Source organism: Apus apus, chromosome 11 (assembly GCF_020740795.1).
Source record: "Apus apus isolate bApuApu2 chromosome 11, bApuApu2.pri.cur, whole genome shotgun sequence".
Lineage (NCBI taxonomy): Eukaryota > Metazoa > Chordata > Aves > Apodiformes > Apodidae > Apus > Apus apus.
The window spans coordinates 9,647,764-9,674,408 of NC_067292.1; the positions used below are offsets into that span (position 1 = coordinate 9,647,764).

Here is a 26,645-nt window from a genome sequence, read left to right on the forward strand (position 1 = left end):
GCCCCCGGGGGGGGAGCGTCCCGCTCACCCGCCGCACGCCCCGCTTTCAGCCCCCGCACGCCCCGCTTTCAGCCCCCGCACGCCCCGCTTTCAGCCGCTCGCCGTGCGCAGGATGCAGTCACTGCCCCCGGACAGCAGCTCCCCGCCCCTCCGCCCCCGCAGGGAACGCTGCCCTCAGCCCAGCCCCAGCACCGGCCCTCCTCAGAAATAACCTCCCAAAGGCTGGTTTTAATTGAACAGTTTATTCTGGTTTAAAATAATAATAATAAAAAAAAAAGAGCAACCCTCCCTTCCGTGGAGCAGGGCAGGCGGGAGGGGGCCGCGCTGCTGCCGCCGGGCCCAGCCCCCGCCCCGGTATTTACAATTCATCGTGTTCCGGGACAGCCCCCGCCGAGCCCCCGCCACCGCCACGGCACAGCACGGGCCTCTGGTCAGAAACCTCAACAGCTGTTCAGAACCATGATTCGTGGATCCCAAAAGGCAGTGTTGTTAACATGCAAAAAACATTACTAAACAATATCATCTAACTGCTACGGTTGCCAAATACTTGACCTTAATAAGGAAACCAATTACAAAATACTTTCTTGTAGTGCTATACAAAAGTTATAAAATTAAGATTCTATCAACCACTTTTAAATATTCCAATTCTCCAACAGTGCAGTTTTCCACATCTTTATCACCACTGAACATTTTGAAGATACAGTAAAAAAAAAAAAATCAGCAAATTAGATCAAAATGTTTTAATCTTTGGATCCCTTTATTCCTGTGGCCTTCATACACATACACAGACACAAATGACCAGGTTCCTATTTCAGCATACCAAAAAGCTGTAACTAGTCACTCAGAATTGGCAAAAAGTCCATACTATGTCATTTGTGAATTCACGGTCTTAGAAGCAGAGTCTTAATGTCTCCAAGCTATGGTCTATCAAAATGCAAACAACTTCAAACACTAAGAATTCTTTAAATTGCTTATGCCTACAGGTATTACAACAAAGTTAACATCTCAAGAATTGACACATGGAGACATACTTTTGTCCCAGGCATTCCAGGAGAATCATAAACTCATGTGCCTGGGCCATTATTAAAAAAAGTTAATATTCATCACTAAGTAAAATTAATTGCAAACTTTGACATATGAAAATTTATTTTCTCCTTATTTGAAAATATCTCCTTAATTTGGTCAAATCCTGTGATATGCCAGAAACTACAAAATTAAATTCTTGCAAGAGAAGTGAAGAGCGTATCCAGTTTTGTGTAACGGAAGAACATTTTCAAATCTTCATTATAATCCAAATATAAAATCAAACATTTAAGCCCGAAAAGCTGCTAAAGAAAAAACCCAACTAATTCAGTGTTCTTCAGCATATCAACTTTTGCAATAACACAGTATGTTTGCCGACTTAAAAATGTTTATTCTTTAAAAAATTAGTTGCTTTTTATACAGCTATACAAAGTTTGTAATGTTTCTTTGGCAATGGGATATAATGGAATTTTACAACTATATAAAAAGTTTCCTTTGCCTAAGAAACAGTATTTACTGTGTGTACATATTTCACTGACAAAGCAAGTTTTCTACTGTCCAGCACCCTAGTTGATAAAAGTACAACTATCTCAAAAGGGATATTACAGGATTTCCAAAAAACAACCTTCAGTGGATCAAAACACTCACAGTATCGACGGCTTTCTGCATACAATTGTCCTTACAACTTGAAGCAATTATCAAATACAGCTTAGTAATAAGAAAAATCCTTTCAGTGATGAAAAAATACTTAAACTCCATCGAAGTACTGCTTTATAATTAACTATACATAAGAAATTACTCATCCTTTTGTCTCAAATATATTTAATGCTTACTGTTTTCAAAGATGGCCATTTTTCAAAAGTAACTGCATTACACCCCTTTGAAATTAAATAGTTAAATCCCAGTGCTGGTGACAAGTATACAGCAAATTAACTTCATTCTTTGCAGAGGTTGAAACTAATTCTCTGGATCAAGAAGATCTACACCTTCACCCGGTTTCAGCTTTCTTGTAGACTATGCAGCAACTTTGTTGTCTTTCTAGAGGGAACAACAGTAGAATGTTAACATGAGTTTGCAAAACAAACCTCACAAATTAATCTAGGCAACAGCACTGGAGGAAGATGCCCTGTGACAGACACGTCCCACCTACTGCAATCAAGAGAAGAGCCCTCCCTACATGGTCACGTCAGCACCCAGTCAGAACAGCCTCAGTCACTGGGACCAGACGTGTGGCCTCACTCTTCACACCACCTCCTCCTCAGTGGCAAGGATGTGCAATTCCTTCATCCAAAAATTCAAATCTTTGATCTTCAACCCCTCAGCTGCCAAAAATTTCTTTAAATCACAAGACTAATTGTTGCAAACTAATGAAGGAATAGCCAAAGGACAACCAGAAACTAGTTGGGTAGTGCTGAGAAAAGTGACCTGCGCTGAAATTATTTTACGATTTTGGTTTTTGCAAGCAACTGATTTCTGCCTGTTTACATAATCTGTATGATTAATGAGCTTTCACATAGAGGAGAATTTATGTTATTTCCAAGAAAGAGGAAGTGCCCCTAAGATACCACTAGCACTGAATACATCACTTCAGTAGTGGTGTAATAATTATATTTATGCATCCTTTGAATGGCTGGTAGGAAAGTTACGATCTTCAAAAGGAAACAGAGAAATGGATGGCTTAATAGTGTTGCAAAAGCAACGAGTTGTGTAACTATTGTAAAAGAAGATTCTGCTTTTTAGCTGTCATAGCTCTTAAAGAAAAAAGATCACTATTTCTATGCTTACATGACTATAAAGGCATGTTTGTACATCACGTTTCTTTAGTTAGTAGACTTATATCGTGGCTTGTGCATAATGCTTAAAAGAAGTTTAAGTTTCATTCATATTTAACTAAAAATAAGTTAGGAGTACTTATTTTAATATTTTAAAAACACTTTCTCTATGGGATGGACAGGGAGGGGTCTGTTCTTTTGAAGCTTTTAGGCCCTATCTCCCAGAGTTCCTTTTTACTGAATGACTGGCTGAAGAAAAGTCAGTCCTGCCTTAGTTTCCCCAACAACTAGCGGATATAATAATGTAAAGTTATAGGAGAATAAAAGAACAAAAAAGAAAAGCTAACAGGACCTTACAGAACTCAAATATTTTTACCTTCCTGTTTGCAAAGTGTCATTGCTGTGTTTCAGTAACTTCACCTTTCTATTTTAAGTGTTATATAAGACCTTAGAAGTCTATAGTTTCAGCCAACTAATTCACAAAGAATTTTAAAAAGATGCTGCACACTAGAAGGAAGTTAAATTACTCCCTCTATTTTCACATTTTAGAATACTGTTTAGGGAAATCCTTGCAATTCGTATTTCTGACACCTACGTTAAATCTACAGAACTTTGACTCCCCCCCTTCAATTCCAGCTATAGAACAAATATTTAGGGCATGTGAATAAAGTTAGCTTTTAGTTTTGGTCGCTGTTGATAGTAAAACACTGCTATGTAACTAAAAGCCCAGCATTAATGGAATTACAATGAAGTAGATCAGAGTACTCATAAAACACTATTCAAAGAATTCTAGTCCAGCATCAAATCAAAAATCAAGAGGTTTTTTACCAGTAGTTTCCAAGAATAGTGAATCAGGTCATAGTAAGGTTAAATATAGTTTACCCTGTATTCAAAGTCAGCAAACTCCCTGCCTCCACGACCTCCTCTGAATCCACCACGAAATCCTCGGGGGGCAGTGAAGGCACCTCTCCCACCTCCTCGCCCTCTTGCACCTCGAAAGCCAATCCCCCCTCCTCTGCCTCTGAACCCTCCACGGCCACGATTGGGACGCAGAGGTATTCCAAAGGTCTCAGCATTTAATCTTCTTTCCTCAGCCCAGGTGGGTCGCCGTTCTCTGTCACAAAGAAAGGGACACAGGTTGCTTTAAAACACACCAGAAGGGAGATTGCCTGGCTTAGTTAGAATCATCAGAAAGCCCATGAAAATAAAAATTATGCATTCATCATATTGCGAATCTCCACACTAACCCTTCTGCAACAATTTAGGTGTCTGCCACAATTTATTTAACTCAATGAACAAGGATATGTAAAATTCAATGTGTTAATAATGCTGTAAGTTTCTCATATAGAAGGACAAAGTTTGTATACTCTGCAAACAACATCATATATTAAATATAATCTGTCTGCACTTTAAGACAAGAAACAGGAAGTAAGAATTTGCAGTTATGTATGTTATTTTATCTAGCTGTCAGTAAAATAAAACAATCCCTCCCACTCCATAATCCACAACAGGTCAGCAACCCACATTGCCTCATTTAATAAAAAGGAACAGCAAAAGCTAAGCTTTACTTTTCCTGAAATGCTCTTTTCCCATTCCAACAGCACTACTGGCCAAGACAGTTATGTCATCTACTTAGAAACCATTACTAAAGCACAGTCTTAATTGATTTAACTGAAGTGGTAATTCAGTAGCAAAAAAACAAAAAGCCCACTTCAGTAAATCTGGAAAGGAATGTGTACGTTAAGTTCTAGAAGCATGGATCTAAAATAACACTTAAAAATCTTCCTGTTGAAGTATTTCTCCTGCCCACAAAGACATTTTATGCTTCATATTCCTGCTTTATTTTTGCCCACTGCATGTGGAAACAAGCTTTACACACTTTCCAGTCAGAGCTGATGGTAACAAGTAGTGCTGACACTACCTTATGACATAAACATGCATTAAAAAGACTAATAAGCTTCCTCTTTCAGGCCATACCTATTGTCATCACAGGAGATGTTATCAAAGAAGGATTTGGTTTTGTCATAGTAACAGTTGGGTCCAAGGGGATCTTCCTCATCCGCATTCCCTTCACTATTTTGGGTATCAACACCTGAGTCACCTTTGTCTTCTCCATTTACAGGCTTCTCTGGTTTCTCAAGTTTATCTTCTGGAAAATAAAAGTAAACAGAAGCCTTCCAGACCATCATACTAAAGGAAACAGTACTGTTAAGTTATTCATTTATTACTATTAATTTATTAATTCCTCACAAAAGCCATTCCATGTGTTTGCTCATCCCTGTTGCCCTTCTCCTTTGTCTTCTGGCTTTGCTGTTATCTATCTCCTTTGAGACACGTGGCCAGCGTTGAAGATTTGCTGTGAATTGACTTTATTAAATACTTCTTCCCTAATAATGCCTGAAGTTCAACTGTTTCTAATGGTACTGCAAAAGCAGCTGATTGTTCAACGGAACTAGCTATTATGATCTTAAAGTCTCATTCCTAAATGCCTACAGTGTAAATCCCATGATGCTATGCATAAACTGCAGATAACCAGTTCAACCTTTCTGCAATACAACCACAAATTACAACTGTCTCAGATAATATTTCTATAGCTTTTTATGGTTAGCTTTCCTTTTTTTTTTTTCCTCAGAATAATCATGAAGAGTATTAACAGCAAATAGTCAACTCATTTAAAAAAGATACAGAAAAAGAGGCAAACACCAGAGAAAAAATCCTAGGGGACCCAACTCATGTTTTTCTCTACACTGAAATCTGATCATTTATTCCTACTTTTTGTTTCTCATCTTTTAGCCAATCATTTACTGAAATAGAGAACTCCCTATTTTAACCTGTAGCAATTTTGTCCAAAAATAGTAGCAGCAGTGTAACGAACAGGTGTCACAAGAGAATGAGGTAATCAAAACAGAAGCCTGCTAGAAAACAAAAGTGCTGGCAGTATGGACTCGGTCTACTCCTGTGTTTCTTTGGAAAAGGGTAAAAGCAAAGAAATTATAAATATTTCCTTAAATCGAAACTCTCATGCACCCTCAAGCAAAGTTCTGATTCCAAAATCATGTTTTTTGATTGCTTTTAGTTTATTAATGGTTGAAAAATATATAATACAGTATTTCTTTTATTGCATATTTTACAGAACTCAAAAATTGGTAATTCTGCTCCAGTAATTTGCATTTTTAACAAAAAGACTTATTAGAACATGCTTGTGATATCTGCTAGTTAAAATTCCCTCAAAACTCAGCTATCAAACCAAGTATTTAATTAAACAGCTTATTTCAGTTTACTTGTTCACCATTTTTTACAATTTTTTTTTAATTACATGACTTAGCAGAACATGCCTTCTAAAGATTATTCTCCAAGGTAGGATTAAAACAGCAAGGCACCATTTTTCCATGCTCAAATCTAAAGCAAAAATCAGTTTACCTTTTAGTTTAAGTTTATTATGAAATTCTCTATCAATTTCCTCCTTGTTGAATTGTGCATTTGCACTTTCAAAGTCAAAGTCCTTCTCAAACTTCATTGGACCATCCCTTCTAATACTAAATCTTCCTCGGCCCCCTCTGTGACCTCCACGGCCTCTCCGTGCCGAAGGTCCACCTGGAACTGAAAAAAAGAAAAATTCTGCTTGGTTTTGTTTTGCAGATCATTTGGTCTTTCAGGGTGGTGGAAATGGTTGTTTTTTTGGGTGGGGTTTTTTTGTTTTGTCTTTGAATTCCTGGGGTAAACAGGTTGGGACTTCACGCATCCTCTTCCTGCACTTCTGTTGTTAAAAGTCCTGTAGGACAACCTTGTAATTCGTAAATTCACTTACAGCAAGTATGGCAGTGACACAGAAAGCATAATAGTACTAAACATGGGTACTAAAAGACTTTCTAGAAAAGTCATTAAAAGCTTTCTGAAGAAGAGTTAACATGTTAGCTGCTTTCCAGTCATTTTCATAGAAGAGTAACCGCTTTTATTTCATACTAATGTGTTTATAAATAGTGCTTGGGTTTGCATTTTTATTAAAATTGTTTAATATAGAGCAACCAGAAGATATTTTCTCTTTAATGTTGACTTTTTGTGCTTGTGGTATTGTGACCCAATGCAAGGTTACTGTTGCCCACTAGAAACAATCATCAGAAAGCATCCTAAATACATCAATTCATTATTACTGTAATCTAAAAGGCAAGATTTCTGGACTTTAGAAATGAAGTCCTAGCACTTTGCAAGTTATACACAATGTTGGCTTTTAGCAGACTTTTAAAACTTAATTAAGTCTGTAAACAATGATAGCTATTTCTCAAAACAAGATTTACCAATTTGTCGTTTGTTTTCATTTCTGAGCTCATTTTCTGATCTTGAAACCTTGTGTGCTTCAGCTAAAGTTGGAAATAAAAGAATTACTTGTTTATCCAATTAGGTATTTTTGATCATACTTCTGTATATAGTTCAGATTTTTAAAAAATCCAAACCTATAAAAGTAAATCACAAGTTTAACTTCATAAAAGAAAAAAATTAATTTAGAATATATGCCTGACTTTAAAAATAAAAATATATATAATCCAGGTCCCTGCTGACCAGTCTACTACTAATAGACAGCAGGAAAAACCTACATATTACCCTTAAAAAGCACCCTGAAAGAAAATAAGCTGTATGAAAATTATCCAAAGCCACCTCGTCTGTGCTCTTGACTCTCTAACGATTTTTGGCCAGCAGACATCAAAGGTCTGGCTGGTACAGGACTCCTCCTCCCAACTGGTGCTGGAGTAGGCAAGTGGGCTGAAGCTGTTTGTACTGCTTGTTCCATGGTAGGGCTCCTTCTCAGATGATCTATCTGAGGGCTTGAACGACCTGGAAAAAAAAATAAATCAAAACCAAACCACAAAGAGTTATTTCTCATCCACAAATTTGAGTTACTGGTCTCAACCAATCTAGACTGACAGGTTTATCTGCCTTACCAGTCAAGACAGCTGTGTCCAAAGAAGAAATAAATATTTCTGCACCCTCAGATCCACTAATCCAGAATGAAGGATATTTAGCAATTCCCCTTCCCCCAGTCTAAAAGAAAAAAAATGGGTTGGACAATTAATCCCTACCAACCCATCCATGATGTGCATTTAGCTGTGGAATGAAGATTTTTGATTGACTGGAGGTAAAAATGCTCTCTGCCTCCCTGGAAAGCCAAGTGGAAAGTGACTGTTCCCAAAGGCAGAGATAAGAGTTATAATACTGTAATCTCATTTCATCTTACGTACTCTGTTGTATGACCACCACAGAATAAATGAACAATCATGGTTAGTGTCAGGTATAATGCAAATTAAAGAGCTATGAAAGCTTCCTCACTAAGTGCTGTTTGTACTTTTCAATTTGCAACAGCAGTGACTGGAGCCAGAAGAATGTTTAGAATGGAGATATTTCATCCAGCCAGACAAGTTGATGACACCATATAGGTAAATTTACTAAGAAATGAGGATAAGACTAAAGTCCCAGTAAGAATACTGTCATATCCCGTAAAGAAGCTGAATAAAAGAAGAAAAAAACAAACAAGACTCTTCCCCAAGCCAAACACACCACATTTAAGATCTACAAAGACGACAAATATTTTTTAAAGAAAACACACAGAAAAAATTTCTTGGTGCCCCACAGGAAGTCTTGTCGCAGCATTTATGTTCATCTGGAGCATGTCATACATTAAGTTCAGGAACCATACAGATTTTAACTTTGCCTGCTGAAAACCAAGCTACTCTTTCAACACAGAAACAGTACGTGCTCAGGGTACTTCTTTTCCCCCTTCAATTAACGCAACAAAGTAGAAGCTATTTTGGGCAACCCACTTAACTACTCCTAGAAAGCAGTCCTAACTGGTATACAAATCTCAGCTAAAATTTAGGAAAAAACCTGTTTGCTGTAAGTGTTTTAATATGACTGCATAAACTTAAAAATAACTTTATTAATATATCTTAGCACATGCTTTTACTTGCAGCAATGAAGAGTGAAAGAACAGGAAATAATGTCTTTCCGATTTTGAGGAGCAATCTTAATACGCTTGCATGGAAGTGAGGGTAAGGTGCTCAACATTTAGTTTTGTTTTTCTTTGCCACTCAAAATCATCAAGAATTTCCTTCTTGCATCTGCTGTCTTCTTCCAATATTACACAAATGACCCATACAGTTTCTATTACTATTAAGCTGGCTTAATTGTCATGTCACTAGCTCTACAGGCAATCAGGTCTTCTGATAATATTATTTATTTAAATATACATTAACAAAAAAAATACCATCAGGAATAAAAACTAAACAAATTGTAGACTGAAGAACTTCACAATTTAATCAGTGTGAAGTATCTTGAGTTTTGTCATGCTGTCGACAAAACCAGGTGTTGAATTTCCATATGCACCTATTGCTAACAATATTCAACTGAAACAAGTCCTACTCTTCAACATTGATGCCTTAAGGGTAACAATAAAGGTGTTGCTAACAGTTACCTATGCAGCACACCAAGATGCAGGAAAACACATTTAAAGAGCAAGTAAAAAGCCTCTCAGTGCTTTTGGGTTTTAATACCAAGTTTTCATGACAGAACTCAGCTGTTTGGTTAACATTTCTGGCAACCACCTAAATCATTGGGACATGACTGGTCAAGAAAAGATAAAAATGTTATTCAAAACTATTTACCTTGAGACATCTGTGTTTTTAGTGATCTTGCATCTGTTGTAAATGCAGAACCAACAGCAGTGCTCTGAGACATGCTAGCACTGGCTGAAGAGTCTGTTCCAAAGGATGTTAAAGAACCTCCTGCTTTGAGAGAAATAATAAAGTTGTAAAACCTGGTTTAAACTTCTACTTTCTTTTTTTTTTAATTATCACTACATGATTAAAGAAGCCACATTAGGCAGATATTCTAAAATACACTCAAGTCTTACAACACATCCTAAGTTTGATGCAATGTACATACTCATAGTAAGCTGGCAAGACTGATTTTTAGGCAGTTGATAAAATGCCATTTAACTTTAAAGGAAAAAAAATGAAAAAAAAAAAGGAAAAAAAAAAAAAAAAGGAAAAAGGAGCAACTAACCCATGCAGCACACAAATATTTCCAAGCATGTACTTCATGCCAAGCTAACATCTCACGACTAGTGGGAGCATGGATTGCTGGATAACCTAGACCCTTGGTTAAGGCACACACCACCTGGTCAACCTGGGATACCAGATGTCCATAGTACAGCTAAATGGGGCTTTTGTGAAGAAGCTGCCTTTAACATTTGTGAAATACAACGAACACCTGATGAATGTAATGAAGACATACGGAAGAGAATTAAGTCATGAATACAGGAACCTTTCCCCACTTGTCCCTCTGAGACAGGGCGCTTAGTTCTTTATCAAAATCACTTACATTTGAGCTGCCAAGACCATGAAAAACTCTACTTTTGAGCTAAACTGTGGGATTGATACAGACTGAAGAATTTTGATCTGCCCTTAGGATGAGATGTTGACAGAATAAGAAATAGTGATTACTGTCTATGCACTCATTCGCAACTTCACTTCTAGGAAAACATAAAATAAATAAAATGAACATACCAACTCCAACAGCGCCGAACTGCTGCCCTACCAGTGGGCTTGGACTAAACTGACTGTATGCTGGCATTCTGCCAAAAGGACCATAGGACCCCACAGACTGGAATGAAGATGTAGTCGAAGATCCTAATGAAGACTAAAGACAATACATTTGCAGAAATTCATGTTTACTTAAAGTAGGAAATAGTTCTGCAAGGCAGGAAATGCAGAAATTCTAAAACTGTTTGTTAAACTTACCCTAACACCGTCACTGTGGCTGACACATACACAAGACCTAACCATTGATAAAGTTGCTTCTTTTAATAATTTAAGCTCTCTAACGCAGAACCAAAAATAGCACACGCAAAAAAATGAATGACACACATTACTCGGTATGAAAACCGAAAACAGAGAACAGTTAGCAGAAAACATTTTCAAAAGTATGTATAAAGTTCAGAAAGCACTCCTATGCTTCCAACATCACAAACCTGTAAAAATGGTACCATAAATTTTTGCAATCTTTTCCCTAGGACCCGAGATACTGAACTCTTTGTCAAGCACATGTATAAGCTTTTGTTGGCAAACTCAGAAAATGTGGTACCTTTTCCCCTGAAGTTTCAAAAACCACACAATGAGAGACCTAAGCATACTGGAGGAGGGTGGGGTTATTACGATTGTAGGGGTTATCAGTAATGCAATTTCACAGCTCTCAACTACCACTGACAGAAGGAGTTACACCAAATTCAGCAAAAGACCTCAGCAGATTGCAAGGGTACTTTGTAAGAAGCATGCAAGATTAAAATTCTTTACAACAGTTAAACACTAGAAATGTAAACACTTAAATGGAATTATCAAGTTCCATGTGAACCAAGGATTTCCATCATGCTCTCAGTGTTAATTTTGACACCCCACAAGCACTATCAACAAGCCAACAGATTTCAGAGAACTGTCAAGTCTACTTACTACAAAGTAACAGCTTAATTAACCCTGAAGACTTCAAATAATAAGTTGCTTTCTATTCAGCAATAAAATATTCCCTTTTCAAATAACTGTACTTGAGCATGAAGCCTTTTTAAAAACACATACGTTAGATGAAACACTTTAAAAGTCAGCAAATAAAAGTTGAATATTAAAATTCAAAAGAAAACAAACAAATAACTACTGATCTGGAGAGGTTTCAGCTTCTACTCCATTTGACTTATAGAAAGTCTGATCTTTCCACAAAGTCCTGCACATGTTGCCTCCTAAGCCAAGTACCTTCCAAAAAAGGTATCAAGGTCTACCAAAAGTTACTTAGAAAAACCAGCAGCTTTTTTATCCAGTGCATTGTGCTAGAGTTAGATTTCAACCTTGATTTTCACAGCTAAAGACATAAACAACACAGGAAAATCTTTCCCAAATTGTTTACATTGGGTTGTGAACTTACAGCAACAAAATCTTTAATGTTTAAACACTCAGCTAGAAAGCATATTAAGCTACCAGGTTATTTGTTCAGCAGCAAACATCTAAAAATATGCTTTGACTTACCTGAACAATAGCAGGGTCCTGTGGCAAAGAACACTGAGGCTTTGGTGGCTCACAGACAGTTAGGTCTTTAATGTCACTGCCACGAAATATAATATACTCAAAGACTTCATCACGAGGTGGTATAGGTCTATCAGTTGGTCTGTCTTCTGTACCGAAAGAGCGAACTACAACATTGGGAAGGGAGGAAAAAAAAATACAAACACACCACATTCAACGAAAAGGTTTCAAACATACTGTAGAGACCAACAGCTTTAAATAAAAATAATAAAATTTTGTTAAGTAAATAAACTGATTAAATAGGCAGCATAGTCTTTTCCATTATCAACTGCTGAGACTCAAATGAGTAACCTTATCTTACAAATTTTGGTTAAAAATCAAGCATATACAACTCTTCCATTCCTTATGGAGACATGAGCTCACAAGTTGAATATTTTGACTATTTTGGGGGGATAGGAGAAAGCAGCAAAGCAGGTTTTTTTTCCTAAAGGTAATGCTTTCTGGACATAATAGAAACAGGAACATTGACTAAGCCTAGTAAGTCATGCCTGTGAAACAAGGACTCTGTGAGTTTACGTACTTCATATTCTTCACTTGCAAATCAGGGAAAAAAATGCTAATACTACTAAAAACTAGAAAAACCAAAATCTGGGAATTATGTGATACATACATACAATTTCCGCTAAGTAAACTGCATTCTTCTTGCTGGTATAAGGATCATATGATCTCTGTCAAATTAAAGTAAGTTCACTGGGGCACAGGCATCTTCCTAGGCAAGCCTGCATAGTATGCAACATACCAAGACAATTTTTTTTGGTATGTACTTAGCTGGATTCCAACAGTTTTCAAATTGCATACTGATGAAGCTTTTTGCTTTGCACTACATAAAATCCCTCCCACTGCACACGGATAGCATGACTTTACTTGCACTACCTTCTCCAAGATTTTTCCATACCTTAAGACTATAAACCCTAGGTGAACATAAAGTGAAACAAAAAAAATAAATAAATTCGGAAGTGATATGTCTCCAAGAGCTAGAATTTTGTAAGCAAAAGCTAAATAATGAATTGAAACCAGAGAAGAACCACAAAAACAAACAAAAAAACCAAACAAAAGAACCCAACAAACCATTATAATCACATTCAACTGAACAGCAACTTGCAGAAGCTTTAACAATCCCTCCTGACTTTCTTTGCTCTAGCCTTTTAAGAGGTTTTTGTTTGGTTTGTAAGGTACCGCAGGTTATGCTGAGAAAACATCCATATTTCACTTTAATTTACCAGAATTAGTTTTCCCTCTGATTTCAGATGCATCAACAATTTGGAGACATCATTAGGCACTTATTTGCAGCCATAAAACCATTAGTCAAGAAAAGTAGAGATTCCTGCAGAGCTGCATAAAGTGATACTGAGTCATTTCTCAGGCTGCACCAACCATCTTCCATCACTGTTGCTTCTTCTAGTACTGCATAAACAGAGCTTATCAGTCAAATATTAGAAATATTTTTGAAAAACATTATTTAGAGGCAAAAAGATCAACTCAACACTACAATGAAAAATAACATTAACATCTCATACTCATATAATCTACTGAGCAGAATTTCATCAACTTTTTTTATTCCTGTGCATCAGGAAGTCTGCTCTGAATGGTACTATGAATGTAAGTGCTGTAAAAAGGCACATAATAAAATTACAGAAACATCAGAAGTATTTTCAATACCAAAAATTGGGAATAAATCTTTAAGGGATTCAGCTGACTATGCAACTAGATCAAGACACCAATAAGATCATCAATGGTTTTGCAATAAAACACATCAAGAATTGCTACAAAGAGCTTGTGGGTTTTTCTCTACTGCTTCCCTGTTCCAAAACAAACCGGTTTTAGTGCCACTTCCTGCAAAATATAAGGATAATTTCACCCAATGAGGATTAACTCTGCTGGAGAGAGGTAAACAAACTCTTCTGATCTGGAGTTCAGGCTTCCCTTCTCATCCCAAAACAACAAAAATAACCATCCCTGAGTCTAATTTCCTTTTAAAGCAAGGAATCAGAACTGCATGTAGAGCGATCTAAGAAAGCAGTTTGGATAAAGGCTACTCAATATCTTTGCAGTGTCCCAAGCAGATTCTTTAGGTAACAGTATAATAAAGAGTTGGATGCTACTCTTAATATTTTGCAAAGGGACAGCAATCTTTACAGTTTCTTCTTTCCTAGCTTGGATTAGGATTTAACATAATCTGAGCTCATTAAAATAAAAAGTGTAATACTGAAGGTGGCCGGTACAACAAGATTTTACAAAGAAATAGCTTTTTACCACAGTTTTGCCTAACAAGAAATACTAAGTTGCTAGCTACTGGAGCAGTAGCAGTCTGAGTTCTTATCCAGATGTGTCTCTTGGGGCATCTCCTCAGACTACATCCTTCCTCCAGAGCAAGGTACACAGCAAAATACTGAAGAGTGAGAGGAAATGAAACTAAGCATGACAAAGATAACATAATCCAGGGCTACGACAAACCAATTTAGTCTTATCACACTGAGGCAAGGTCTTTCAGGTTTTTTGTTTTAAAATTAGCTAAACTGTCTTTCTGACTTGCAGGAAAAAAAAAAAGACACCATCACATGTTAAAAGCAAACGTTTTTGTTAAGTGTAAATACACACACTTAAGTAGCTAGCTAGAAAGAAACAAATACTGTTGAGCCTAACAAAATTCACATGTGATTTTATGACCAAAGGAGTTCCACCAATTTCACGTTACAGTGCTGCAACCAAATTTTTGTACAGATTTTGACTGACTTCAATGTTACTACTATATTTTAATACATATTACTACTATAGCATTCAAGAAAAACACTGCAATTTTTCCCTGTTAGTTAACAGCAATTATCTGTTGATTAACACAGAAAAATACTGTGTTAATCAGAAGCCAAGCTATATATTCTACTCTACTAGCAAAAGAGGACTCTGTTCCCATGTAACATGGATTATTGCAAATATGTAGCTCAGTCTCTGTACACACTAACACAATCTTATCAGCCTTTCTTAATTCACAGCACACATACACAGAAACCAGTTTTTTCTCACTCAAGGCACCCATGAGAAGCATAACACATAAAAAGAGACCAGCACTATCAGAACAAATAATTTCAATTGCCATCTCTCCAAAGCATCATAATTCTTTCCCTGTAAACATGCTTAGATGCCTGCACACCACATTACAGGAAAAGTATTAATGTGGCAGGCTCATACCTTCAGAACAATTAATTTGGTCTGCATTCTCTTATTGATAGGGGTGGCTTGTTAACAGGGAGATAGATATGAGAGAAGTAGCCAGGAGTAGGCTTTGACAATAGGAATTTTTCTGCTGCAACACACAGACTTGGTTTGGCACACATGCCCTAAACCTCAAGACATGGAGGGAGCATTTCATTTAACTGATTAAAAAAAAAAACAACTTGATGAAAATTTAACCCTTTTCTTTCCTGCTCCCACCTCTAACCTACAAAAAATGCTCAAGTCTTCAAAAGAATTTAACTTTATTCTATGTTTCTGAGTCTCTCACCTGATCATTATTGTGTAAAACTCTAAAAGAAAGGGAAGTTTTCTTTCATGTATCATTAGACTACAGGAAGCACTATCAGAGATGGATGAAAATGCCAAAAATACCAGAAGTTTAGCTACTTCTTAAATTACTGAAAGCTATTTCATTAACCTATATTAATTATAACAGTTCTAAATTCAACTCTCAATGGTCCTACAGTTGATAAGTGAAAGCTGACACATTATACCACAGACACAATATATAATTTTCTGTTTCTTATACTTGCATGCCTAAGGATCCCCTACTGTTGGCAGGAAAGAAAGCCTTTCCTAAACCTATATGGTTGTTCTGCTAACACAGCTTACTCACATTAAAAATCTCTCTCTCTAAATAGGTGCCTTGAAATAGAAAGACATTGTGTACTAGTAGCATGATCAAATCTAGTTTTAAATGTTGCAACATGTAAGATCAAGCACAATCCGTCACAAATCACTTTGCAGCCAGAACATTTTACTCCTTTACTGGCCTGCAAACATTCAATTCTTAAATTGGTTGGACTTAGGATAATTTTTAAAATTAATAAAACTAAACCACCCTGCACTCAACCCAGGTAACTGTTACATGAAGCCAACCACATATCAGAGCAACTGAAAGCATCAAGAGAGCTTTTGGGTTTTGTTTTGTTTTGTTTTATTTTTCTGGCAGAAAATTTTGTATTTGCAGTAAAGATCCACAGTAAACAGTTCTGATTTGACTTCTGGACTCTTCACAGGAAGAAGAGGTAACTATTACCCGATCCACGTATTTACAGACAGTTCAAAGAAAGATCTGCTGCTTTACATAAAGACCTGGCCACCATTAACCACACTTGTCACCTCATTCACCTTCATTTATTCAGAAACTTGAATAACAGAGCTCAGTATTTTGTTCGTGAGCACAGTGAACTGTTCTACAGTTTAACATTGTTGTTATCAGCTTCCAGAATAATCTCAAGATTTTTGGTTACAGATGGCCTAGAAATACTGGTTTTTTCTCTTCTGAATTGTGACATTATACTACAAAATACTTTCTTCAGCTAACTCAGCAAAGTTTTATTAAAGCAAATTTAATGGTTTAAATTTACATTTCTGTTGAGCGGTATGGAAAGAGAGTAGATTAGATTTGTAACCGTAGTCTGAGCTATCTTAAATATGTATACTTTGGCATATATGCCATCATATGACTTAACTGCTCAAGAAGTCTTCCAAAATCAGCTTGGTCAGCATTGAAACAGCAAGACTATCACAAGCTCCTCAAGGATGGGATTCTTCTAAGTGCAACAATCACAGCATGCAACTGGAATTTCTAAACATTTTGTTTTTAATGACAGTGCTCATCTTTTTCTCATATAAACAAATACTAGCTGTCCTTTTTAAAAGCACAATTCTTTTCCAGCAAGGTAATTTAACCTGAAGGCAACAAGTAAAAATAAAAAAATTAAAAATCACATAATGAAAGTCAATACCACATAAAGGAACCATGCAAGCCTGGGTCCAAACCTACTATAAGATGTTTCAAAGCATGCATAGCATACATGTAAGAACTTACAAAACAAAGCAATCTACTTCCTAGATAATAATTGCTGGGGAGTAGGAGGGAGAGAAGAGGGCCTTGAAGTGATAAGGCACACATATAAGAATACCAACAGAGGCCAATGTGAGATGAAAGCAAACAAACTCCACAGACCAACTACTATACACGCCAACTCTGTAAAATGTAACACATTGTCACAATGCTCGAATGCTAAGGCTATCATATCAAACAGGAAATGAGATTAGGAATAATCTCAGTCCCAAATACTTGATTTACATAAAGAGTAATTTTTCTCTTTACCTAATGGCTGGATAAAATATGTGCATTTAGACTATTTAGCAAGACTTTATAGACTAGAGAAATGTAAAGTACACTGCCCCTGAATTTTGCAGAATCCATTATTATAAGTTATTAAAAATCATTACTTAATGTTTTACATAACTACTTACACATCCACTGCTATGGCTAATATACTTGTGTTGAGAGTGTATTAGCAAGCACAAGAAACAGGACAGTCCTTCGGAAGTCCAGTTTAAAGTTCCTCTTTTTTACTCCACAGTCTCTGACTCTCTTCTAAGCAAACATATCGTCCTAACTTTCTTAGCCATACACACACACACACATATTGTCACACCAGAGTCTGTACTCCATTTCGAGTTACAAAGCACCACAGTTACCTCCGAAATGAAGAGCTCACGATCAGCCTTCTTTGTTGATAACCTAGGATCCCCTCTAGACCCAAGCTGTCTCCTACTCCAGAATGCAAGAGTTCAGTCGTTAGCCTTCCCTGTAGCTCTGGGATCCTTACAATGGAAAGAAATCCTCTTTCCAGCTTCCCTCTCCTACTCCCTTTTACGCACCAACCACTTCCACCGCTCAGGGTTTCATACCTGCTCTCTTCAGAACTCCTTTGAGCAGCCCCATACTAGGTAAGGTTCCTAGCTCCTTTTCGCGACACCACCACGCTGGGATTTCCGTGGCCCTCCCCGAAGCCGGGGGAGCCCCCGGAGCAGGGGCCTCCGCAGCGCTGTCGCGCCTCTGCTCTCCCGACCCCACGGTCACGTCCAGCTCCGCCGCGAAGCGCCGCGGGTCCCCGCAGCCCCACCGCGACCGCTCCGTCGAGGAGAGCGGGAGGACGCGCCTCCGGCCGAAACTACGCGGGCTCTTAGCAAAGCTCCACCGAGCCCCCTCCCAGCTGCTGCTGGGCCCTCGTAGCCGCAGGCCACCCCTCGCACCCCGGGCCTCATCGCCACCACGCCTCGGACGGCTGCCGCGGTTTCAGGTTTTTGCGCGATCCCCGACGGGCTCCCAACGATGCCTACCCCGCCACACGCACCGCGGTCCCGCTCCCTCCCCGAGGCGATGCTGGGCTGCCAGGGCCCAGTTCTCTACTCCGCCAGGTCCTTACCCTTGGCCAGGGCCACAGTGGAGTTTTCGGTATCGATGGTGTACAAGATCCCTTCATAGCGGATCTCGGCCTTGGAGATAAGGCTGATCTTGCTCCCAATGTAGGGCGTCCCCCCACTCATGGTGCTGGCTTCTCGGTCAGGGACACCCACCCCTCCTCCCCTGCCCGAGCGCTTCTAAAGCCGGGCACAGGCAACTAAGCAAGCCCAGCTCAGAGTCGTAGTAGGCGCTCTACTCCTCCCGCTTCGAGCCCGATCTCCGCCGATCCCCCAGCGACAACTCTCCCTGCGCAGACTCCCTCAGCACACCCCGCACCGAAAGCGCCCTGAAGCTCCCAACATGGCCGCCGCCTTCATCTTCCCCCAGAGCCGCCCTCCTTCGCTCCAGCCGCGAAATGGATGCCGGGAGCAGAGGTGATCTCGCGAGAACTGCCGGGCGGGGCGGGGCCAGCGGAGGGGCGGGGGGTGTTTGGGCGCCGGGCGCCGGGAGCCGCGGGCGGTGCGGGGCGGGGCGGGGCGGTGCGGTGCGGGGTGCTGGGCCGGGCGGCTTCTCTGAGGCGGGGCTTGGCTGTGTCTTGTCGCACTTTCTGACCCACGCACGTGTGGGGTGCGGGGCCTATGGTGCCCGCTTCCCGGCCAGCGCCGCGGCCGCCGCTCGGGAACCCCCTGCCCCGCAGCACCGGGCTGGGAACGCGGGGTTGGTGCTTCGGGGTTTTCGGGTTTTTCTGAGAGGCCCCAGCTGCCTATCATTGAATGATAAATTCTTTTGATCCTTGATAAGCTAGTTAAAATCCAGTTACGTGGAGAGCTGCAAAAGTTTATTTAGTTTGTGTTTCAGGGGGGATTTCGTTTACTCAGTCGGGCCAGTCAAATCTTGCCAAGCAACACTAAGCAACGCGACTGTTGGTGTAATCTTGACTAAAGGGGGGGGTTAATCCTGAAAAAATACCCTTTAGTGCAAGTAAACATACACAAAAGGTACTTTGAGCTTGCAGATGACTTGTTCACTGTAAGTAAAAGATGAGGAGTAAGGCTCCTGTGGGAGGCTTTGCCTGTTGAAACGTGATACTGCCTCGGGTCCCTCCTTCTTGTGTTTGCGGCCTAGAAAGCTGCGTGCAACAGAAACTAACTTCTAACAGCTTTTGTTGCAGCAACTGGACGCTAAGATGTTACAAAGGTTCAGCAAATGTTTTCAGAATAGGGCTTTGAAACACAAGAGCAAGACAGATTTTTCTGGAAGGGCCTGTGTGTTTCTAAATGGGAGCCATACTAGACTTTTGGAAGCTTTATGCCCAAGTTCAGCTGACTGTTAAGCCATAGAAGACTTGAGTGCCCAGGGAGCTTTACTGTGATGTGCTTTTAGCATATCCTGAACTGCTTGAGAGATTCTGGAACACAGTTCCCTAGTTAATGACTGGATGTACGTAGCCATATGAAGTCTGTGGGATACCACTGTTGAAAAACAGCATTTGTAACTCTGCTCAAAGTAAAGCTACTCTTTAGGAAAATAACAAAAGATCTGTTACAGAGGAGAGGAGCCTTCCTGACCGCTAGAGGTTGGTCTGTGGCTGCTGTTGGAGAAGGTGGTGAGCCAAACACTAGTCTAGAAGATCAGCTACAGTCTGTCTTCTGTGGTTTTCCTGCTTCCTTACAGAAGATGCATCAGCTTTGTGAGCATTTTGGGAGACAATTCAAGTGGAAGACTGTGAGAGTTTACTTTTAAGTTTCTGAAACAGAGAAGTTGGCCAGAGTGAGGGAAAAAAACCCACAAACTACGAATAGAAAAGTATCCTTTTGAAAAACTGTAAGCATTAAATTTGAACCTTCTTTATGTCAAATTTTCCCAAGCATCAGGTCCTGTCTAGGTGAGCACAGACAAGTATTTACAGTTATTATTAATTTGAAACATTTCTGTAAGCCATATATGAAAAAGGAATTTATTTGCAACTGAAATATAAGAAACTAAATTTAGACATATTTAATGAACAGCTGCTGGTTACTCTAGCCATCTTTGTGCTCTTCAATTTATGGTATTTATAATTTCTAATTCATACTGAAAATCAGCAGTTGAAGGAGTATTTTTACAGTGTAAAGTGAATTTAAATTACTTATATAAAGAGTTCTGTAAATTCTTTTTAAGGAGTTAAGTCAAATTCTTATCTAAACCTGTTAGGTACCATTTTAATGTTAAATTGAAACTTAAGATAGTTGAGTTGTAAATTTGAGGCACTGAAAGTGTGTATTTGAAGTCAACCCATGCCAAGTGGTGCTTTCACTTTTTTAGAAGCCAAAAGGTACTTATCTATGTGAACTGTTATTTGTCCCTGCAGCATAACATGGCAGTGGAACTTCTCTTATGTAGTGAGTTGTTAATGACAATCTTAGGCTGGAAACAGAGCACAGGTTTTAACAGTGTTGATAACTAAACAGCAGCTTAGCAGGTTTTGTGGTGGGTTTTCTTTCACAGGCAATTTTAAAACCATGTTTGGAAGTTAACTTTCCTAACATATATTCTGTATTTCAAACACAAAATAGTCCAGGAAAGACAGTACTTTAAGAGATCAGATTAAATACTCATAGTGGTCTCTTCAAGTTATTTTTCTTTATTCTCTACATATTTAACTCCTACAAATGAAAGAGCAGTAAATATGTTCAGAGATAGTTTTCTATGCTGAAAAGCATGTACATATTTGAAAAATATTTTTATAATAAAAGGATTAATACAAAAGTGCACAGAGATTCTGTAACTTCATTAACGTCTCAATTCTTATGTAAAAGTGCAAGCCCAAAGCCAGTTTAAAACCACAAGTTTATATACGTTTTTATGTATCATCATAAGTGTCATCACTTCTTGACTTGAAGAGTCCATTGTGAATCAGCATACATCATGTTCTGTTAAATAAAATATTCTATTATACATCTGTATTCTGTGTGTTCATATATATCTAAAATGGCTCAGTTAAGAAGAGGATAGTGGGAAGAAATACAAGTTAATGTTTTACAGATTACCTACCCACAAATGTACTGTAATTAAAAGTAGATAATTTTAAAAGTTTTGAAACCTATTGTATAAATCTTGACCTGCCCTTTTCTCCTTCCTTGGGAAGAATACTTATTATCTTCTAAAGTTACAAAGCAATGAAGTTACATCCCAGCTGTTTTTTATGGAGACACCCAGTTTAATGGCATAGTGTTAGAGAAGTGTAAACTAAAACTTTTTTCATAGTCAGAATTAGTTGCAGAATTGTATATCTAACTTCCCATTCTCTTCTAAAAACTCTGAAGATAGTCGTATGCATATTAAGTCCAGGATCAGGGCAAGTAAGTGAAGGAAGAATGGACTCTTCTCTGATAAAATTAATAAGGTGTGGGACTCTTAACAAAATAACACTGTATAGATTCTGATTCTTTTCCAACCCAAATGAATGTTCTCTATTTTTATGCAATAGCAAATTGAGTAATATTTACTAAGTTTTAATTACATTTGCAGGTAGAAACATTTGTTAAAAATCTAAATTTAATTCAGCTGTAACATTCCATAAATGCAATACTCATTTGCTAAGCAAATTGTTGATATATGGATCTGCTGTGTTCACTTAGTACTGGTTTTCATAAGAACTGTTGTGCCTTCACATTAACTTACTGCAGTGTCTCCTGTTTATATGTCCTGACCACACCTTTGGGTACATTTACTGGCCACTTCATTTAAGAAATATGCACTGGTTTAATTTCAGGAGACACATAAACCTAACCTAATTAAACTGGGGCAACCTATTTTCCATGCTTTTTAAAAGTGGTTAATTTTTGCTAATCGTAAACCTGCTCCTGAAAGTAAAAACAGACTATCAGGAAAAACTACCCAGAATAAAAATATATCCTACATTGAGAGGTAAAGGATAGTAACAAACCACTTATTAGCAGTTTAGTTTTGTGATTCAAGGGAGTCTGGGAATGGAGAAGAGCTGTGTGCACCGTGAGGCTCACTTTTTCATCAGTGCCTTGTGCAGCTGAAGGTGGGTGATGAACCTTTCTCAGTTTTGTGGAGAATCTGATAAATCTCAAAATGAAGAATGAGTCACCACTTTAGGTGACAGAGCCAGCAGCTCAGATACATCCAAGTTTGCAGACATCCGTGCTATTGCAGGCCAGCAGAGACAGATAATGGAACGCAAGCGGCTTTCTGCTGTCAGGGTCACAAAGCCCTGGTGGTTACCACCTGTGTGCAGCAGATGCAATGAGCTGTGGGCAATGGGTTATTCACAGGGAAAATAATACTTATTTTCAGGATCACATCAAAGAAACTTCCCTGTCATTAGTTAAAGAATTATGGTTTAGAACCACCACCTTTCTCTTCAATGGTATTTCTGAATGCACGAGGCAAGCATGGATGGTAAAGGGCGTACAGGAGTGTCATGGCAGAAGTGTCAGCAACTACCTCAGATTTCTTGTGGGGATGCCAAAGAAACAGTTTGACAGAGCAGCTGCTGTGGTGATGCAAAGAATCTTCGTTTTGATTTACAAGTTTTCTATTAACAGCGTCCACATGACGAAATTGTGTTGCTGCAGCCGTTCTTGTCTAGGTAGAGCAGCAGCTTTGGACATAAACATCACTAAAGCAGACAGAGCAGTGCAGGGCTGAGTGCGGGTGCTCGGCGTGCACCTTAGGATTTCACGCAGCTTCAGGAGTTACCGGGCAGGCAGCCCCGCCACTACTTCCTCACGTAGCCGCCCCACGCGCAGTCCGGCCGGCCTTTCACAGAGCCCCAGGGCTCCCGGAGCCCAGCAGCGCGGCGCAGCCCCGGGCCCCAGCTCCCGGGCCCCAGCTCCCGGGCCCCAGCTCCCGGGGCCCAGCTCCCGGGGCCCAGCTCCCGGGGCCCAGCTCCCGGGGCCCAGCTCCCGGGGCCCAGCTCCCGGGGCCCAGCTCCCGGGGCCCAGCTCCCGGGCCGCGACGGACGCCCCGCCCGGCCCCGCCCCCGCCGGCGGGGAGGAGGAAGCCGGCCCCTCCCAGAATGCCTTGCGCGCGGCAGAGGCCGGCGCGCCTGCGCGCTGCGCGGCCGGCTCCCAGCTCAGCGCAAGATGGCGGCGGGCGCCTCGGACCCCCTGGAAGAGATGTTGCTCTTCTCCGAGGAGGTGGACGAGAAGGCGGTCAGCGACCTGGTGGGCTCCTTGGAATCGCAGCTAGCCGGCGGCCGGAGCTCAGCCGAGGCGCCCCAGCCCAGGACCTCCGCCCCGTCCCAGCAGCAGCAGCCGCAGCAGCAGCAGCACCAGGGGAGCCTAGTGGGGGGCAGCAGCCCCGTCCGGCAGCAGCAAGGGCAGCCCGCGCCCCCCCTTGCTCCCGGGGCGGAGGAGGCGGCGGGCTGCCCCGGAGCCGCGGAGAGCCGAGCCCCTGCCCAGGGCTCGCTCCCCTCCCCGTCACCCCCGGCGGCGGCAGCGGCGGCAGCGGCGGCGGCGGCGGCGGCAGGGAGGGGAGTGAGTGTAAACAGTAGTAGTGTGCAGCAATCACATGGAGCGGCTCTCCTCAGCAGCGGCGGCAGCAGCCCCGGCGCGCCCGCCGCCCCTGCCCCGCCGCAGCCCGCTGCCCCCCCGCCCACCGGCGCCCCTGCCCAGCCTGTCAACAACCATGTGGCTGCCGGCGCCGCTGCCCGGGACGCGGAGAGCCCCAGCCCCGGCGGCAGCCCGCCCGCCGGCGACAGCGCACCGCCGCCGCAGCGAGCCGAGGCCGCAGGCGGGAGCGGGACCCCGGCGGGGGGCGGCGGGTCGGCGGGAGCGACGGAGGGCGCCGTCACCGCGCCTGTCCCCGGCGAGGCGGCGCCCAACGGGGAGGGCGCCGGGGGCCGGCCAGCGGCAGTCCCACCACTCAGCAGCCACGGCAGAGCCGACGCCGCCACGGCACAGACCAAGCCCGCGCTCGGCCCGCTCCCCGCAGTAAACGCACTCAGTAACTCCGCCAGCCCCGCGCCAGCCGCTGCCGGCGCGGCCGCCCCGCCGGGACAGGGCTCGGTCGCCACCTGCGCCGCACCGGCCCCCGCGGCCGCGCCCAAACCGGCCGCCAGCACCGCGGGCCTGGCCAAGGCGGGCGCTGCCCTCCCCGTCGCCCCCCAGGCCCTGTCGCCCAGGCCGGCGCTGGGCGCTGCCCCCAGGATCGTGGCCCCCCAGCTGATCGTGAGGCCGCCTCAGCAGACCACCATCCAGCTGCCCCCCGGCTTCACTATCCCGCCCGGTAAGTGGGAGGGCGGCACTGGCGGGCTTGTCGCTCTTTCTAAGATATTTTTTTTTTTCTTGGCCGAGGGTTTTTGTGTTTTGTTTTCCTCCCAAAGTTGTCGCCTTCCCGCTGCTGGGCGTGCTGGAAACAAAAGAAGAGCCACCTGTCTGAGGGCGACGTCTGACAAACAGGCTGCCGTTAATTAGGATGTAATTGGTAAAGGACGGGCCGTTGCTAATGCAAAGTAATTGTGACTGTTGGTTGATTTGTTGCTTGTTTTGTCTCAGGGAGAGAGCGGCAGTCGCGGTAAGTTCTCTGGTAATGGTGTAGCCATCAGTTGTGCGCCAGGTAAGAAGTTAGGGTGTTGGAGTAATTTTATACATTGTTTAAAGGACTGACTCCGTTTTCTGCTTTACTGTCGATAGTCTTTTGAAGAGCTTTCCTTCTTCAAAGAGTGTCTTCTAAAGTGAACGAGCTGGCAAGATACGGGCTAATTTGTGTAATTTTACCTAAAATGTTTCATTTCAGTGTGATGGTGTCACTCTCCACAGCATCTGGGCAGTCTTTGCATCACTTGGTTTTATTTCCAATGCTGAAGTAACTGTTGCCTCCTGTTTATTCTCCTTTTAGTTTCTTAACTTTCATTACTAAAAATGTAAGTTTAGCAAGGTTGCTAACTAACCAAAACAGCATCCCTTCATCCTAGTGATTCCTACTCTAGCCATGCGTTGTTTTGCCTGACATTTTGAAAGGTCCTGTGGTTCCCCTACATAGGTTTTCATGTTGCAAAAAGTTGTTAACTCCATGCCTTCTTGATTTAGGACATAATTTAATGTTTAACTACTTTTTATTTTTTACTATTTATATTGCTAGCATAATAATATATAGAGATTTTGATGTAGTCTGAAATAACAAATTTCTTCTAGCATGTTTCTTGGAATAGCAGATATCTAGATAAGCAGAACAACAATGTGATGGTGTAGAAGCTTGCTTCTAAGCAGGCATTTAGTAGTTGTGTCTATGGCTATAGATTATGAAACTCCTTGCTCCGCATTCTAGTGCTTCATCCAGATAAAGCTCAGTGGTTTCATGAAGACCTGACTAACTTAAAATATAGGAGGTTTATCTGTTTCATAAATGTTATACACATATGATAGTCTGTATCACAAGTTTGCATGTAGTTTCTGAGGTTCATTGTGTCATTACTTGATTTTCAAACGGAAGAGGAAAACAGCCCCTGAAAGCAGTCTGAATCAAGGTTTAGAGAATGTTAAGGAAGTAATACCGTGGAAAGTTGTAATTTAGTTACAAGTTAGTTTGAAATCTGTTACCTTTGCTTGAACGTAGCATGAACATAGTATGTTCTAAGATGAAGGTGTTCAGAAAATACAATGTTATTTTTGAGTGTTAACTCTTTAAATCAGTGGATAATTCATAATTAATTTTTAAAGTTCCATATTGTAAACTGAAGTTTAAACCAGAAATCTAGAATCAGTTTTTGAGCATAGGTTATTTTAGCATAAAATACTAATAAATTGTGTATTTTATGTGGCTGACAGCAAGGAAAAAATAATATTGCAATTTAACCAGATTATAGTTTGTACATATTGTTTAGTAAAATAAATGTAAATTCCTCTAAACTGAATTAAAACATAACGTTAATACGTGAATGTTTATTCATCTATTGTAATTATGTCTGCCACTTTTAGTGAAGCTGTGTGGTATGTGTTGCAATTAAGTTGTCCATTCTGTTCAATATTTTTCTTACTCAGAAAGAGTTTTAGAAAATTGGAAGATAAATTAACAAAACACCTGTGAAACAGTGTAATACAAAGAGTGTGTGTACTTTATAATGCATGGTAGGCATTATCCTATGAGGATTTTTATATAAGGTTCAGAACATATTCAGAGAAGTGACACCTGTTTGGCCAGTTGGGAAGTTATTGATTTTTCTGTGTTGAAGACCCAAAAAGGTTTAGGAGTGTAAGTGTCATCTGCTTACAGAATTTTCTACAAAGCCTGAGGTTTTGTGCTTGAAGGGCTAGCAAACCTAAAATGCTCTTTTTAAACATTTTT

General features: G+C 40.8%; 2 protein-coding genes across 7 annotated transcripts in view; one reads left to right on the plus strand and one right to left on the minus strand.

Moving 5' to 3' along the window:
• Positions 1–223: 223 nt before the first annotated feature.
• On the minus strand, positions 224–18,769 carry LSM14A (LSM14A mRNA processing body assembly factor). Of its 5 annotated transcripts, XM_051629129.1 has the most exons (12): positions 18,370–18,389; positions 17,639–17,711; positions 16,618–16,837; positions 11,855–12,018; positions 10,352–10,484; positions 9,449–9,571; positions 7,449–7,625; positions 7,091–7,153; positions 6,216–6,395; positions 4,773–4,944; positions 3,678–3,909; positions 224–2,061 (listed from the first exon to the last, which is right to left on the minus strand). In XM_051629129.1, exons 3-12 carry the CDS (start codon positions 16,652–16,654, stop codon positions 2,038–2,040), a joined length of 1,305 nt encoding a protein of 434 aa, XP_051485089.1. In that variant the 5' UTR covers positions 16,655–16,837; positions 17,639–17,711; positions 18,370–18,389; the 3' UTR covers positions 224–2,037. The 5 variants fall into 5 exon arrangements, with proteins under 5 accessions (XP_051485089.1, XP_051485090.1, XP_051485087.1 ...); XM_051629130.1 differs by lacking the exon at positions 17,639–17,711 and having other exon boundaries at positions 18,370–18,438; XM_051629127.1 differs by lacking the exons at positions 16,618–16,837; positions 17,639–17,711 and having other exon boundaries at positions 9,449–9,568; positions 18,370–18,769.
• A 4,674-nt stretch (positions 18,770–23,443) lies between these two features.
• LOC127389193 (transcription initiation factor TFIID subunit 4-like) overlaps positions 23,444–26,645 on the plus strand; it is a 136,831-nt gene continuing 133,629 nt past the window's right edge. The window contains exon 1 of one of the 2 annotated variants that reach the window (XM_051629461.1): positions 23,444–24,587. In XM_051629461.1, coding sequence (XP_051485421.1) covers positions 23,444–24,587 — 1,144 coding nt within the window. The remainder of the gene's footprint in view (positions 24,588–26,645) is intronic. The other variant, XM_051629462.1, reaches the window with a different exon arrangement.

Bases quoted from the DNA above. Each gene is read 5' to 3' on its own strand.
- LSM14A (XM_051629126.1), bottom strand. From the start codon at position 18,490: ATGAGTGGGGGGACGCCCTACATTGGGAGCAAGATCAGCCTTATCTCC. The intron at 10,485-11,854 runs GTAAGTCAAAGC...TATTGTCTTTAG, and splicing joins AGGACCCTGCTATTGTTCAG to TCTTCATTAGGATCTTCGAC. The intron at 9,572-10,351 runs GTATGTTCATTT...TTTCTCTCAAAG, and splicing joins GTTCGGCGCTGTTGGAGTTG to CAGGAGGTTCTTTAACATCC.